The 14,632-nt window shown below is 42.0% G+C and overlaps 2 protein-coding genes across 3 annotated transcripts; both read right to left on the bottom strand.

The window, feature by feature from the left end:
* Positions 1-254: 254 nt before the first annotated feature.
* On the bottom strand, positions 255-5,107 carry tmbim6 (transmembrane BAX inhibitor motif containing 6). 2 transcript variants are annotated; one of them, XM_040194542.2, is made up of 10 exons: positions 4,580-5,107; positions 3,478-3,573; positions 3,244-3,352; positions 2,810-2,930; positions 2,651-2,699; positions 2,384-2,481; positions 2,221-2,300; positions 2,027-2,127; positions 1,723-1,798; positions 255-1,146 (listed from the first exon to the last, which is right to left on the bottom strand). In XM_040194542.2, exons 2-10 carry the CDS (start codon positions 3,531-3,533, stop codon positions 1,123-1,125), a joined length of 714 nt encoding a protein of 237 aa, XP_040050476.1. In that variant the 5' UTR covers positions 3,534-3,573; positions 4,580-5,107; the 3' UTR covers positions 255-1,122. The 2 variants fall into 2 exon arrangements, with proteins under 2 accessions (XP_040050476.1, XP_077945254.1); XM_078089128.1 differs by having other exon boundaries at positions 4,405-5,045.
* Positions 5,108-5,689: 582 nt separating this feature from the next.
* ctdsp2 (CTD (carboxy-terminal domain, RNA polymerase II, polypeptide A) small phosphatase 2) lies at positions 5,690-14,162 on the bottom strand. The gene is made up of 7 exons (XM_040192436.2): positions 13,350-14,162; positions 11,024-11,187; positions 9,829-9,930; positions 9,523-9,579; positions 8,809-8,901; positions 8,041-8,226; positions 5,690-7,395 (listed from the first exon to the last, which is right to left on the bottom strand). Exons 1-7 carry the CDS (start codon positions 13,408-13,410, stop codon positions 7,270-7,272), a joined length of 789 nt encoding a protein of 262 aa, XP_040048370.1. The 5' UTR covers positions 13,411-14,162; the 3' UTR covers positions 5,690-7,269.
* Between the last annotated feature and the right edge of the window lie 470 nt (positions 14,163-14,632).

The raw sequence follows: 14,632 nt of genomic DNA, 5'->3' as shown, positions 1-14,632 counted from the left end.
GCCGGTCAAACCCATTAGACAAAAAGTAGGTGCGAAGCGCATTAACTAAAGTGTCACACGGAGACAATATTCAAATTCAGCAGAAACAATGACACAAATCCTAAATTACCCACAATGCAACTCACAGGCAGCTACTTTTTGCCCAGTGGGAGATGTCAGACAATCCACAACATTTTAAATACAAAACTAATTTATGAAAATAGAATATTTCTTCATGACTTAGTACACTTTAAATGGTAAAAGAAAGACTTCAATACGTTCAACACATTTATTTGAGCAAATGTATCAAATTAGTTTAAATTTTACATCCATAAAATAAATTCTTCACAGTATACATTGTCAAAAAATCGTTAAGGTTTAACATCACATGGCTAACTACTTCTAGACAACATATTTAGAGAAATTTACACTGGGAGAGGTCAGAATCACTCGCCTGCTGACAGATGTAAAGACAGATGGCACAGACTCGTCTTCCTCCTCCAGCTCCCGACACACACGATCCCAAAGGTCCGTCTGAATCACAACTACTCAGACAGGCTTTTAGGGTTTGTGAGTGTTACCGGGCGTCACCATTCTAACACAAAATGTTGGTCTCAAAAGAAGAGTTGTCGGAACAAAAAGCAATGACCGGAAAATACTTTTAAAAAGGGGAATAATCTATTGTCAAAATCATGACACTCCACTAAGAGAATGGAGGGAAACTACAGAGTAAGCAAATCAACGAGATGGAATAAAACAATTAGCCTCAGAAGCCGACATGACTCACTAAAAAAGGAGCCGATCATGTCATTCCTTTATGGCACTAAATAATGAGTATCTTCATTAAGTGCTGCTCAGCTTCTGGGAGTGTTCATGGGACAACACTCCCCTCTACAGGCCAAGCATGCTCACTGCAGCATTAGTCTAATTCTCCATTCACAGCCATGGCGGGGAACAGCATTAGTTTAGCATAAACCTACATTCAACTGTTGTTGAAAGTTCAGAAGATAAAATCAAAGAAATTTCAATAATATAAGACCACAGGAGTTAATTCAATAAATGAAGACAGAAAGTGAAAAGCACCAAATGCATTGCAAATTGTGCCTCTGTTGACAAATTGTTTTTTTATTTTGCAAATGTTCTTCACTTCTTTTCCTTCTTCTTCTCCTGAAAAGGAGGCAAAATCAAAAGCTGTAAGACGAGTGAAATTCAAATGTGAAAAAAAAAGAATAATAATTCCACCTTCCTTTAGTGGTATCAGGCGCTTCAGTGTGACAACCTTTCAAACTATCACCAAGATAAGTACCAAGATTCTTTACTTCAGTAAAGTGTTTTACACAACACCGTCCAAATACTGCATTACTGAAAGTTTTGAAAGCAAATTGTAAAGTAAAAATAAGGAACTATTATCAGGAAAATGTACTTTAACGTATGAAACGGGTCATACATCTGATAATGTCAGATACAGTTAACAATGAGGCTTTAACGTGCACACAGCGTTTTACGGTTGTAGGTGGAGCTGGTTATCGGCTCTATACAGTCAGGTAGTTCAAGTCATAGTTTCCCACCTGCCCCCACTCAGAGGGTCACAGGAGTAATGTGAGAAAATGTGAGCCTAACAGGCTAAGACTTATTAATAGGATCCCTTAATCAGTCTTTGGTATTTTTATTGGATGTGTTGAAAATAAGGAAAACTAAATATGGTAATACTTAGTTTCACACAAACAGGACAACATTCTGTACCTTATCGTTCATTGCGAGGATGACCATAAGTTTTCTGAAGATGGTGATGAAATCCAGGAACAAGTCAACGCAGTGCCTTTAAAAAAATAAAAAATAATAAGAGTATGTAAATGATCATAACATAACAAAATCAGGCCATAAAGTACATCCATTCCTTTTTTACAGGTTGCCGCTCGGAAAAGGTAGGGTTGTTTAAGGATCTGATATGAGGCTACACCTCGCGATGGAATGATGCAGTTGCGTGGTATTTGGTGAGGAGGATTTGGAAACAAAAGACATGGGATTCAAAAACGCAAGTCCTCACCAGATGTAGTCCTTGTCTCCATTCTCCGCTTTCTCAATAATGAGCTGAGTGTCAAACAGCACAAAGCCGCACATGATGAGCAGCCCGAGGTACATGTGTGCCTGTCGGAATACATGAAAAATATGATTTAGACCAAAACCTTGACACAGATGATCAAACATTTAGAAAGGAATGGTGCCGTTTGGTTCAGCTACCTTAAACAGCATCACAGATCCAAAGAACATGTTCATCACAGACATCAGGAACAGGAGGGAAAGGCCGGACATCAGAGTGCCTAACAAGAGTTATGGGTTAAATTTGAGGTACGGTTGTGAATGACGGTATGCAGTGTGATGGTCAAAACGTTACAGCCTTTACCTCCGAGGAACAGGTAGCTCCTGCGTTTGGCATAGAGAGCGCTGAGAGTGAAGCAAATGAAAATCACAGACGTTCCCATGAAAGCAGTCAGGATGATGCTGGGGAGAAAACAAAACATTTCTTCAGTTTCCATTAAATTCCCACTTTGATTTATTTGAGTACAGACTTTGAGCAATCATCACACAATGCTCTTTAGTTGTATAATTTTTAACTTTTAGTCAGCTAACTGCAGCTGCCAAAGAACGAAAGTTTAAACATTTCACATACCTCGGATTGACAGCGATGACAAAGTCCAGTGTGGGGCCGAGGCCGACACCTGGAGAAGAAGAGCAGAAGGAAAATGCTGCCAAAAGACTCTTACATGAAAGTAAATTAACAAAGATAGTTAACGTGTTGAGGGCCTACTGCGCTTGTAACATCAGGTACCTGTTAGGAAGGCAAATCCCGCGAGGATGGCCAGTCTCTTCTTCTCTGTTTCAGAGTTGTGTGGCGTCATGGCAAGCCAAAACATCATTCCCAAGGAGCCGAGTACAGACAGCACACCTCCCTGAGAACAGGACCACGAGGAGTTAGCACGAAGCGTCCAGTGCACCGCTTGGATGCAATGGAACTTAAACTGTAGTCGTTTTGTTTATACACCATATGATGTTACGGTAAGAGACATCTTGTTCAAAAGTTTTTTCTTTTGTGGTCTCATCCCATAACATCTTATGATCGGATTCAACAGGCGAGTATGTTCACCTGTGGAAGGTTAAGTAGGACCAAGTATTGCTGTCTGTACTTTGCCTACAGGCACAATTTGCATGGACACACAGGGTCAACATGGACAGACAGACTGTGTTGCATCTCGTTAGCGTTACCTGGAAGAGGCGTGTGACGACATGGACATAGGAGCCCGCTGCCGCCACAAACATACAAAGTGCCAGGCTGGAGTACACATTCTTCAAGTGCACCTGGGTGGAATGAGATCTGCGGGGGGAAAATAAAAAAATTGTATTTACAGTAAAGAAGGGGCAGAGGACACTTGAGTTGCATAGTCGAGTATGTATGTAGAGTATGTGACTGAGATAGGAATCGACTGCATGCTTACGTACATTTGGGAGAACTTGAAGAGGGAGTCAAAGTTGATGTTGCGATCAAACACGTTCATGATGTAATCGGTGCTTTAAAGAACCGAAGAGATTCTTGAACTAACAAAGTGGAACACAAACGCACATGATGACACCAGAGCACCAATTTCAGACAGGATCAAAGCCGTTTTACAACTATAACTGCAGAATTCAAAAAGGTTTGTTGACGTTCAAGTATGGGGAGCAATAGCGAACGGTCAGCAATATACAATTTTTAGGTACTATTTCCTCAACAATCAAAATTGATCTTGATCAGTCAAATAATCAGCCAAATATTGGACTCCAGCAAGTTGACTTCCAATAAAGTTACTTACACTTTGAAGTACTACGGCAACGTGCATTTCTACCGTTACTTAAATCGAGTTGAAATGACCCGAGTAGTTAAAATGACCGGGGTTGTACTTCCAAGATGTCACTTATTACAAGTGCGTAGTTTAATGACCACACAGATGATGATGGCCTTCGGTGCTTTGACAGAAATGGTAACTATTTAAAAAAAAATCAAAGTATCAACCGTTTCTAAACATAAAGTAGCGTATCCTAGACGTAAGGAGTTAACGTTGTATGGTCCTTTGTGCCCGAAGGCCGTGAAAAAAAACTACTCCGGTCTGAGTTGTGTTAGTTTGTGACATTAAATTGCACAACAGGTTAACTGATAAGCGCTGACGGTTAAGCACACTAGCACGCTTTCTAATATTCTCAATTGGTGTTAACAATACTCCTGACAGCTGGCAACAAAATCAAAGGGAACTTAAAACTGGTTGTTAAAAACAGGATAGTCGAGGCTGTTCTGGGCTAACAGCCCAAAACTATGTTTAGCGTATGAGGATATCACGTTAACAGCTAACCGTTGCCAGCTAGCTAGGCGTTGCTAAGCTAACGTTAACTTACGGTCAAACACAGAGCCGTTTGGCTTACTAAGCTAACGTTCGGTAGCTCGTTGGTCAACACAATTCGACGTCTCGGTATTTCCTGATGAAATATCGCTAGCAGCGTTGCAGATAAAAGCTGGTAGTAACAAGATACACCGAGGGAATTAGCACAACATGCTAACACAAGCGCTTACCTTTAACTTACTCTGCTACGAGCTATCAACTGTTTGGCAGTCGTTCTTCTTCCTGCTGTACGTGTCAGTGCCCAGATGACGTCACCGTGGCCACGCCCATAACATTGTTGTCCCCGTGAGTGAAATACGTGTTGATCACGTCACCGATGCGCACAAATCAACAAGTCACCCATATTATAATTACTGAACAATTAATATACGTTGTCGTTGTCTAATACGTCGTTAAGAAAGCGTTATATTAAAGGGTACTTCCTGTGTGACACCGAGTAATGTCTCCGGTATACCTAAAATGGCCGACCCATAACATGAGCTGCTCCATTTCAAACGAGTAAAAATAGGACTTTTTATAAGCAGTCAGCAATTCAAATTCGACCACACGATTAATAAAAGCTGTATTTCAAAAACTACGTTAGCTCTGCTGAGAAATCATCAAATTAAAACACTAAATGTGTTCCTAGGAGTAGAGTGTAAATCTTGATCAATCATTACTGACATGATGCAAGTAAATGCAACGTCTCATGAATATTCTCATCTGACTTTTACGTCAGAGGTCGCGTTCTTTTTTATTATTATTATGATTAATACCCGGTCAGTGTACGTAAGAGTCGCGCAACCAGCACTTTAATTTAGTACAAAGTAACAACAAAATGTAGTAAAAGGAAAAGTAACTGTGTAGAAGTGGCCTTGTTATATTTAAGTATAACAAAACCAAACTAAGTGATTCACTTACTGTGATAAATGTTATAGCTGTAAGATTAATTGAGTACGGTAAAAAAAAAGAGTCCCTCAAGAAGTATAAATAGAATAAAATCCCACCAATGTTCATGTTGAGAATAAAATTAGTAAAAAATATACTGATTGGCCAACGATGATATGTTCAAGTTTAAATACTAAAAATAAGAAATAAGTGCATTTAAATCCATTTTTAGCCTACTAAGTAATCCAAAGATGTAAATAGAACTTCATGGTACAAAATATATTTGAGACCATAATGATTTAAAAAGATAATTTGTTTATGTTTAAAAGCACATACAGTGAAGTTTATTGCTTTCAGATACATTAAGAGATGTGTCCTTTAGTGTCTCGGGGGAGAAAAACAATCAAAGACGGTACAATATAACCAATTTTTATTAAAAAATAAAAAATGGTAGCACCTTGTTTTTTTTTTTTTAGTTTTGGTCAGATTAGACTTTGATTTGTGATACACAAAGACAAATTGTAACTGTCTAAGCAAATACTTTTGGTCATCACAATTGGTACAATTTCATTGCCATGTTTTACTAGTTGCCAACCAGGCAATAATTGCATCAGACATTAAACATTATTGAAAAACCATATTACCCAGTAAACACCCCACACAAAATATCTGTCTTACTGAATATAAAATGGAAAAAGAAAACGTGTCCTTGCATGATTCAATCTTGGATTACAAATATTTATTTAATTGCTTGAGTTTTGAATTATCTGAACTGCTAGAAAAATGTGTGATTTTTTACTTACAGATAAAACCCAAGGCCAACCTCAAAGTAGGCAAATGGACTACGAAACAATGTTAAGCATTAAGAAGTACTGGACAACACAGATTTTTGGCCAATAAATATAGAAAAAACACTCGGACATGCTAAAAAAATTTAATATTTCAAGTCCCACAGCCACACGGCATTACACCTGCTCTTGACAGTGTTTACTCACGCTCAGCATGACACATCAGAGTGTGTAGGCCTACAAATCTCTTTCAGGCAGAACACCGTTCTCTGACCGGATTTCAAAAAGGCACAGTTTTTTAAAACTTTCAGCACTGTCAATATAAAACAAGTGCAAGTTGTTTGTCATATAGTAATACAAGAAAAACATAGTAACAAACGAGTTGTTATTAAAACTCAAATGAAAACTGGCATTTACGGTCGTCCTATGTGCCAACATGTTCCAGTGTCTGCTTTCAACGGACCATCAAAGACAAGATTTCACCCAGTTTACTTAACTTATACCACACGCTAATCCGACCATTAAAGATGTATATTTGCATGGTTTGTAGAAATTATATTTATAGTACAAATTAGTGAAAAACACATTTTTCTGCTCCCTTAAAAAGTAAATAAGGCTACAGTAATGTTTACATCTATTGAATGCAATTATTGACCGGCTACAGAGGAGGTACTTTGCATGTACTTGCAGAACTGGGTTGCATAGAGGAACCATGTTCACCGTTTAAAAATAGATTTCCTTATAAAATAACCTACAAAAAGAAATCAATAACTGTATAAAATCTGGTGGAAATTTTTTAAAGGAAAAACAGTGGATTTTTTTTTGTTGTTGTTCCATAAAAGGCACAAGAATGAAAAATGTCCAAAAGTCAAGTCAGGGCAGGCAGGCTTCTGCTTTGGCAAAAGAACCACTTTAACATTGTAACCGGAGTGATTGTGATGGGACTGCTTTGGTTGTTGATTTGTTGATTCCCGCTCTTTCCAATAGTGGTTGTCAATAATCAGCACTGGTCAGACGAAAGGCCTCAGATTGCAATCTATAGTTTCAGCCGAGCCCAAACACGTTGTGTTTTTCAGGCTTAGGATTTCCTTTACCTCCACGCAAACACACTTTTCTAAACAGAAGATTTTGTGCAGAGCCCCGGAGGACATCTGAAAACTCTTGGCATCTTTTGTCGATAGAAGGCCCTGTTGTCCACAGAGGACTTAATGTTCACGCAGCTGGTCCAGCTGGGTGTAGACATTATCGGCTTGACTGAGTTCCTCAAACACAGGCAGAAGGTTGAGCAGCTCAGCGTCTTCCACGTCATCAAACCATGACACCACGGGAACCTGTCAGAAACAAACAGTCACTCACAAACGTGTAAATGTAACCAGAGGGGGTACACTATTCTGTATACTACAAACAAGAGTTCCATTTCTCTTAAACTTTTAAAGAAGAGCAACAGCAAACAGCCTGAGTGGAAACATGTGCTGGGTTCAGGACTGTGAGGCTCCACAGCGGAGGACGGAAACCGCCCATCGGTACCCGGCTGACGAGGTCATTGGTAAATGTGAGGAGCTCAAAAGGAGATTAAAGAAGACAATAAACTCTGCAGCCGTAAACCGTTTATGCTGCTGTAAAGTAATCTTGTAATGCGCATACTTAGTCAATTTGTAAATAATCATCATTTGCGATCCGACTCTAGATGAAATGAGGAATACAATTGGAATATTAGCTATTTTTTCCAATAACTGAATCTGCTAACTGGTGTCATTTTGCGTGATTGATTCCTCATCTAGTTTTCATCCTTTCACTCCAAATTGCGTTCCGCCGCCGACACTGGATGATTATTATTACCGTACATGTTTTGGTTCAATCTATGCTCTTAAATCAGATCAGCGAGGATGTGATGGTTGTCCATATTTGTATTTGTATTAAACTAGTTGAGCTCATGGAGGCGAATCATATCTGTCAGAAGCACATAAAAAACTCACAGCATTGTGAGGGTGGAAGATGTAGGAGGCAGGAGAGTTATCCAGGATGAGGGTTTTCTGGAGATCTCTGCCCAGGCGGCTCAAATCTTTGACATAGCAGCCCTGGTGGAATACACAAGATTCCCGGAATAACCGGGTCCGGAACACACCACACTGATCCAGAAGGTCCGTCACCGGGTCGGCGTACTGATGGAGGCCATGAGGGGAAGCAGGTGTTGGAAAAGCAGGTTGGACTATGAAGCAATGTCAACTAATGGTGCATATTTATTTCTAACAGCTAATAGCTAAAACATCACACATAAAAAAAAACCTATTAATCTGGATCAGGTTGCTGCAGCTGGTTTGTAGAAAGACTTCTACATTTGTGTTGAAAAGTCCAATATTAATTGTAAATAAATACTGACACTAAAATATGTTTGCAAGGTAACAGTATCTCAGTTTGTTGGAGCATTGGAGAACCAATTGTAATGTCTTTAAGCGTAAATCTCAAATGAAGTTATAATTAGGGTGAAAGTCAGAACTTAAAAAGCGTTGAAGCAGACAGAAAACAAACTATAGCTTTAAAAATGAGCCGGGTGTCCACTAGGGTGACTAAGAGCGTGTTAGGCAGCTTCTATCACATCAAAGAGTACTACAAAGGCAAGAAAAAGCAGAACAAATCTCTTAGACAAATCTGACAAGACCTCAAACATCTGAACAAAAGATACTTTGTGCAGAATAGAAAACAAATCTATTTCAGTATCTGTTTCAGTATGTGATGTACTGTACCTTTGCGAGACTGGCTGTAAACAGCACACATTCAAACAACTCTCCCATTCTCTGCAGGAACTCATCCACGTGCGGCCTCTTCAGTACATACACCTGTAATACAAACACACCATTAGTAACAGGAGGACTTCAATGTCATTTAAACGCCCTTTGTCACATCTGCATCATAAACCTCCGTTTCCCGTCCGTCGGCTGCTAATGGCCCGTTCCTGAAACAAGTAATCAAGAATAGGCCGTGCCAGTGTTAACCAGCCTATCCTGGATTACTTGAACCAGGCAGAGGCCCGCGGTGGATGCTGACCCTCAGATGGGGTCCCAGGAATCTCGTTTCTCTCTTGATTACGTTTCCATATGTCCGCTAGTTAGAAGCTCAAGTCAAACAGATGGTTCAACACAGCACGCCGGTTGAGCGCTTTTACAACATCTTGACAGAGGCAGCAATATGTACTGCATCACTTGTTATGACATGTTAGATGAATTGTGCTGAAACCACTCGCTTCCTTGCCGATGCATTCACTTCCACTTTCTCATCCCCCTGTTCAACGTCTGGCCAGCAGAGGGCTCCGTACGCCCTCGTCAGAACGAAACCGGGCCCATCTGTTACAAGACCCATCCCTTTTCAGCAACCGCTGCAAACACATCGACGCACATCCACCAACACACACACCCCCCCCCCCACACTCCCCTGCAAACACACTCACGACAGCATTTTACCTGGTGTGTGGTCCCCTCTATCTCCACAGGCACGATGAAGTCTGCATTACTAATAGGCTGCAGGGGGAGAACATAAAGAGTTGAAGTTGGTCGGCATGCTCGTTCACATGGGCCCGCTGTGTACATTCCCATGGCATTATATAACAACCGAATACTGAGAAGCAGCCTGCACACACTGACGCTGCCAGAAATCACAGAATGTAATTCACTTGATGTTCCACGAGCACATGTGATGCTTTTAGAGGAGAAACATGGAGACAATGAGCCTATTTGTTGGCCAAGTGAATCCCTTCTTTGCTTTGGTACCTTGAATGAGCTGTGCACCAGGGTCTCATCCAGGTCTATGACCACGCATAACTTCCCTTGGTCCTGGGCCTCGATCTCAGGTAGGAGGCTCGGTTCAGGATGCTGAGAAGACACAACGGTACTTTTTATAAATAAAAGCGATACCATCCAACATGCACCTATGTAATCAGCATTGTTCTTGGTTTATTCGTAGGGAGCATTATTAGCCCTGATGGTACACCAATGTATATAATAATCAGACCGTGGCTGTTAAATTTGACCTCTGAGAACTTATACTCTGCTGCATGTATGTCTGGATGAAGGTGTGAGCTTAATCTTTTACAACAATATCTTCTATATTGCATTTTTATGTTGTTTAGTATGTTTCCCAAAAGCATCTCTAGATATTCACCTAAAGGGAAAAAACATTTTAGATATCCAGTTTCCCCCATTAATATTGCTTAATTCTAGGCTTTTGATGAGCACAGTTAATCTTTTTCAATTATCCGTTGAGGATGGAACAGCAGTATCATTTCCCTTACTAATCAATTCTATGCAACACAATAATAATAATCAGCACCAACATTTGAATTTAGTTTTTCATTTAGGATCCAGACAACAACCAGGCCCTACAGATGCTGCTTCCTGGAGCTCGAGGATACTCTCCAACGTGAACAACGATGCCCCTTACATGGCACTGACGCTCTAATCAGGCTGACAGCGTTCAGCCGAGTGCGGCGTGCGCTCAAGGCTTTATTTTTTCTCCTCCTCAGCAATTACTGGGCACACAATACACTGTTCCCTGCGCGCCGTCTGCCTAAAGGATTGATGGTCGCTCTGTCGTTCCCGTCTGCCTCGGTAGATCAAGTGTGAACATCAAAGCTATTCCATATCCAGACAGATATGCAGACAGTTGCGGTTAGCCTTCAAGATGTTCAGAGCAGGTGCGGTAGAGGTTTCAGTGCGCACTGCAGTTGTAAAAAATAATGCTTTGAGACCCCACTAAGCACATTTTTACAGCAGCCTGTTTAGTTTATTCCCTACAGATGTCCAACCTATTCAACACTTTTTCATGGTAAGCAGTGTGTGTGTGTGTGTGCATGTGAGGAGGTATGACAAGGAAGTGAAATCTTCCACGAAGAAAAAAAAACCTGAATTGAGGTCTTGAAATTGTTTTTCAGTGATGTGAACATTGCTGGAATAAGAACGGTGTTACCTTGACAACCGTCCCGTTTTCTTGTGACTCCAGCAAGCCCTGATGGGGAGGTGGTGGTGTTGGCGGTGATTGTTTGGGTCCATCCCGAGCTTGGACGCAGCAGAAGAGCGCTTTGAAGATGTTACAACTCCGAGGCTGTTTCAGGGCAGACCGACTCACCTTGCCTGTGACACGCGGAGAAACAGAGACTTTCATGAGGAAACCGAGCGAAACGGGGAAGTCTTGTGGGGAACGTTAAACGCGAGTTCATACACAAAAAAACAACAGTTATTCATATTCAGTGTAGTTAATTATCAGCTACTTGTAACATGTGGAAAGAGCTTCCGCTTTCCTAAAGGGCGCCACCCATCTGTCTGCAGGTATGGCACAGCTCGCACTGGAAATCTGCTTTCAATGCGCCTGCCTCTGCTGCTGGAAATGGCCGGTACATGTTATATAATCACAGAGGGCGGGAAAACCCACACTTTTCAGCACTACCTTTACCAGGAAACACATACAGAAAACATTCCAACCGCTTTAAACTCCGAGACCTTCCAGGGCCGCCTGGAGCAACGCGGCCGGAGCAGAGAGTCGCCTATTCAGCCGCACAAGCGGTCACACCTCAACGCTCCTGGCGGCTCTTTGATCAGTCACCATCACCAGGAGCGTCCCGGAGCCACACACACGACTCGTAGTGAAAGAAAGAGGGAGAAAAAACATTCCTGCAAGTTCCCTCTGGTGGCTTTCGTCGTGTGGGGACTTGCAAGCACCATTTGTAACCATCAATACAGTTGTATTGCTGTAAAGAATACTAGAATTAGGAACTGTTGATAAAGTGCAGGGAGAGAGAGAGAGAGAGAGATTTACTTATTATTTTCTTTAATAACCTGAGTGCTCGGAAGACATAACGCACTCGCACAAATGAACGTGTTACACAACACCATCTTTACGAGACAAAGGAAATTGATTTGGTAATTCCTCAGATGTCCTTTATTATTTCTGCACCCTATTTCCTGGAGGAAAAAAAAAGTGGAATCACATATTCCACCGACGTGAACCCCGATTGATTACAGACAATCAGCATAAACGATCCTATTGATTTCCCACAGGACGGCGGTGTGACGTAACGAACACGGCGCACGACCCTCCGCGGCACGTGAAAGGACGCAGTGACCGCAGACGGATCCCGCCCGATATCTATTTGTGACGTTTCATCTCCACCAAATCAAATAAAACATGAATGGGGGGAGAAAGGCGGACACCTGAAGCGCGCGCGCGAGCCGGAATCCACGAGCCAGGCGTGGATTCGAGCGCGAGGGCCAGCGCGCAAAACAGCGCAATCTTTGAAACGGCGCTACGATGGGCGTGAGCGGAGGGGTGTGTTTGTGCATTCCGCTGTCAACAACGCGGCACCTGGTATTTCTACACAGTCCCTTAGTTAATCCACATCCACTCCCGACGTGCAACCCGGGATTTAATACACAGACTGCACCGTTGGTCCAGCAAGTAAAACAAACAAACAAACAAGCAAACTTGGGCACAGTGCAGCAGTTGTTAGTCACTGATGTGTGACCTCCCCCCCCTCACATACACACACACACCTCCTCCCCCCGCCCCTAAAATTGTGAGCAGAGTAGTAAACACAATAGTTTCTAAATGCAGCAAACAGCCTGGTTCACACTGTACTACGGTGCACCTGGTAGTAGTGGGATCTATGTGGGGTGGTGCCAAACAATCGCTTGTTGGGTTTTTTTATTTGGAAAAGATATTATTAGATATATTCACAACAACACATGTTAGGAAACAAAATATTTAAAAGCACACGCAAAAAAAACGGGATCAACAATAAGCTGTGGACGGAATGCCCTTAATGGAGACTAAACAGGATCTTATAATAAATAGTATTGGGTGTATATGCGGTACATCTGCATCGTAATCTCGCCTCTGATGGACGTTATTCAGCTTTAAATTCTTATTCTAACAGTTATGATATTCACGAGGGGGGTAAAAAGGGGGCTTTTTGTGGCAAAATCCCCCTCGCGAGTAAGCACATTGCGATTGGTCGAGACCCTTTGGCTGATAACATCGAACTATTACAGATGTGTTTGGTAAATGTAAAAAAAACAAGGGGGGGGGCGATGCGCCTCTGTGGCCGCGCTCTGCCGCCGCAGCGCTCAAACTGTCAAATGGGCGCACAACAGCTTCCTCAGTCCGCCCAGCGGCGTTCAGGGAAAAATATCCCAGTGATAAAACACCACGGGGACCAAACGGAGGAGATATAGTGCCACACTTCAACCAAAAGCATGCAGAAGAAAGGGTGGGGGAAAAAAGCCCGGGCCCATCTCACCTGTTTTCGGTGACACTTGAACGTCTTCTTTCTGCACTTGGGTGATAACAGAACTTTCCATCTGACAATCACGGAGCCTTCAAAATCCTCAAATCCAGTCCCCGAGCACCGATGGGCATCCCTCATTGGGTTTTATTGAAAAGCCGACTCAATTATTCACCGAGGTAACTTGTCATGCGCCCTCGGTAACAATCCCCGATGAGAGAAGGATTTATGTGGTTCCGAGGTTTCTTTATTCCCCCGCCGACGCGTCTTCTTCTTCTTTTCTCGGAGGTCCGCCACTCGGAGAGGGGGCAAGGCACTTGGATATGTTTTCGGAGGCTATATTAAACTCTGTCAGCTCCGTCGTCTCGGGTTTACCACTACTATTACGGGTGGTGTCGCCGAGCAGCCCCCCTCTACCCGTCGCTGCGAAGGCTTCACTCTTGCACCAACAACATGGAGAATCCAGGCGAGAGAAGGAAAACAACCGAGGAAATGGGGCAAGGGAGGGCGGTTTCAAGCCCCCCCCTTACTACAAATAAACAACATCGTCCGAAAGGCTTTAAACAGCCACGGGGAGGAAAAAACGGGAATCGACCCCTTACGGTCGGTTTTGAATCAATAAAACGGATTCACGTGTGGACTTAAATGTAAAATATGAGTTTTGTTATTATCTGGGGCTTTGTTTTTCTACGGTTGAGACTCCGCGGGCGCCTTGAAACCGTGGTGCTACATGATTGGGCACATGGGAGGTGGGGGCGTGGCCAATGCATTCCTCCCCGTTCTGCATGCGCTGCACCGTGGAACACATTCCAGCGCTGATTTTAAAATTAGATAAAAATAATGTCAATTTACGCAACTGCATTAACATAGGAGTCGTTCATATTAGATGGCGAGAGTGTAAGGTATACGCTCTTAAATAGTTCGTTAGAATAGTTTAATTACGGTTATTTTTTGTTTCTGTTTCATATACAATTACTTAATTGATGTTTGTACAACGCATTTTTGTTTTGTTTTGTCTTTAATCATTGGCGAAATTATTAATTTTGAGTCACAATAATCTCCCAAAAAGTACTATATGGGTAATTTGCTGACTTAAACATATAACCCAAAAGGTACGTAGGTACGTGTAGGGAATTATTAAGTAAACCTTTTAGTTTACAAACACAACTCGCGGTTTTAATGTGCAACAGTGCGATACCGCAACCTCTGAATAGCAAGGAAACTGAAGCTTATTTGATAACCTATTGAACGATATATTACACTAAACATTCAATTTGATGCACGGTAGATGTTTACAT

The sequence above is a fragment of the Gasterosteus aculeatus genome, chromosome 2 (assembly GCF_964276395.1).
Source record: "Gasterosteus aculeatus chromosome 2, fGasAcu3.hap1.1, whole genome shotgun sequence".
NCBI classification, from domain to species: domain Eukaryota; kingdom Metazoa; phylum Chordata; class Actinopteri; order Perciformes; family Gasterosteidae; genus Gasterosteus; species Gasterosteus aculeatus.
This window is presented reverse-complemented; position numbering and strand designations above follow the sequence as displayed.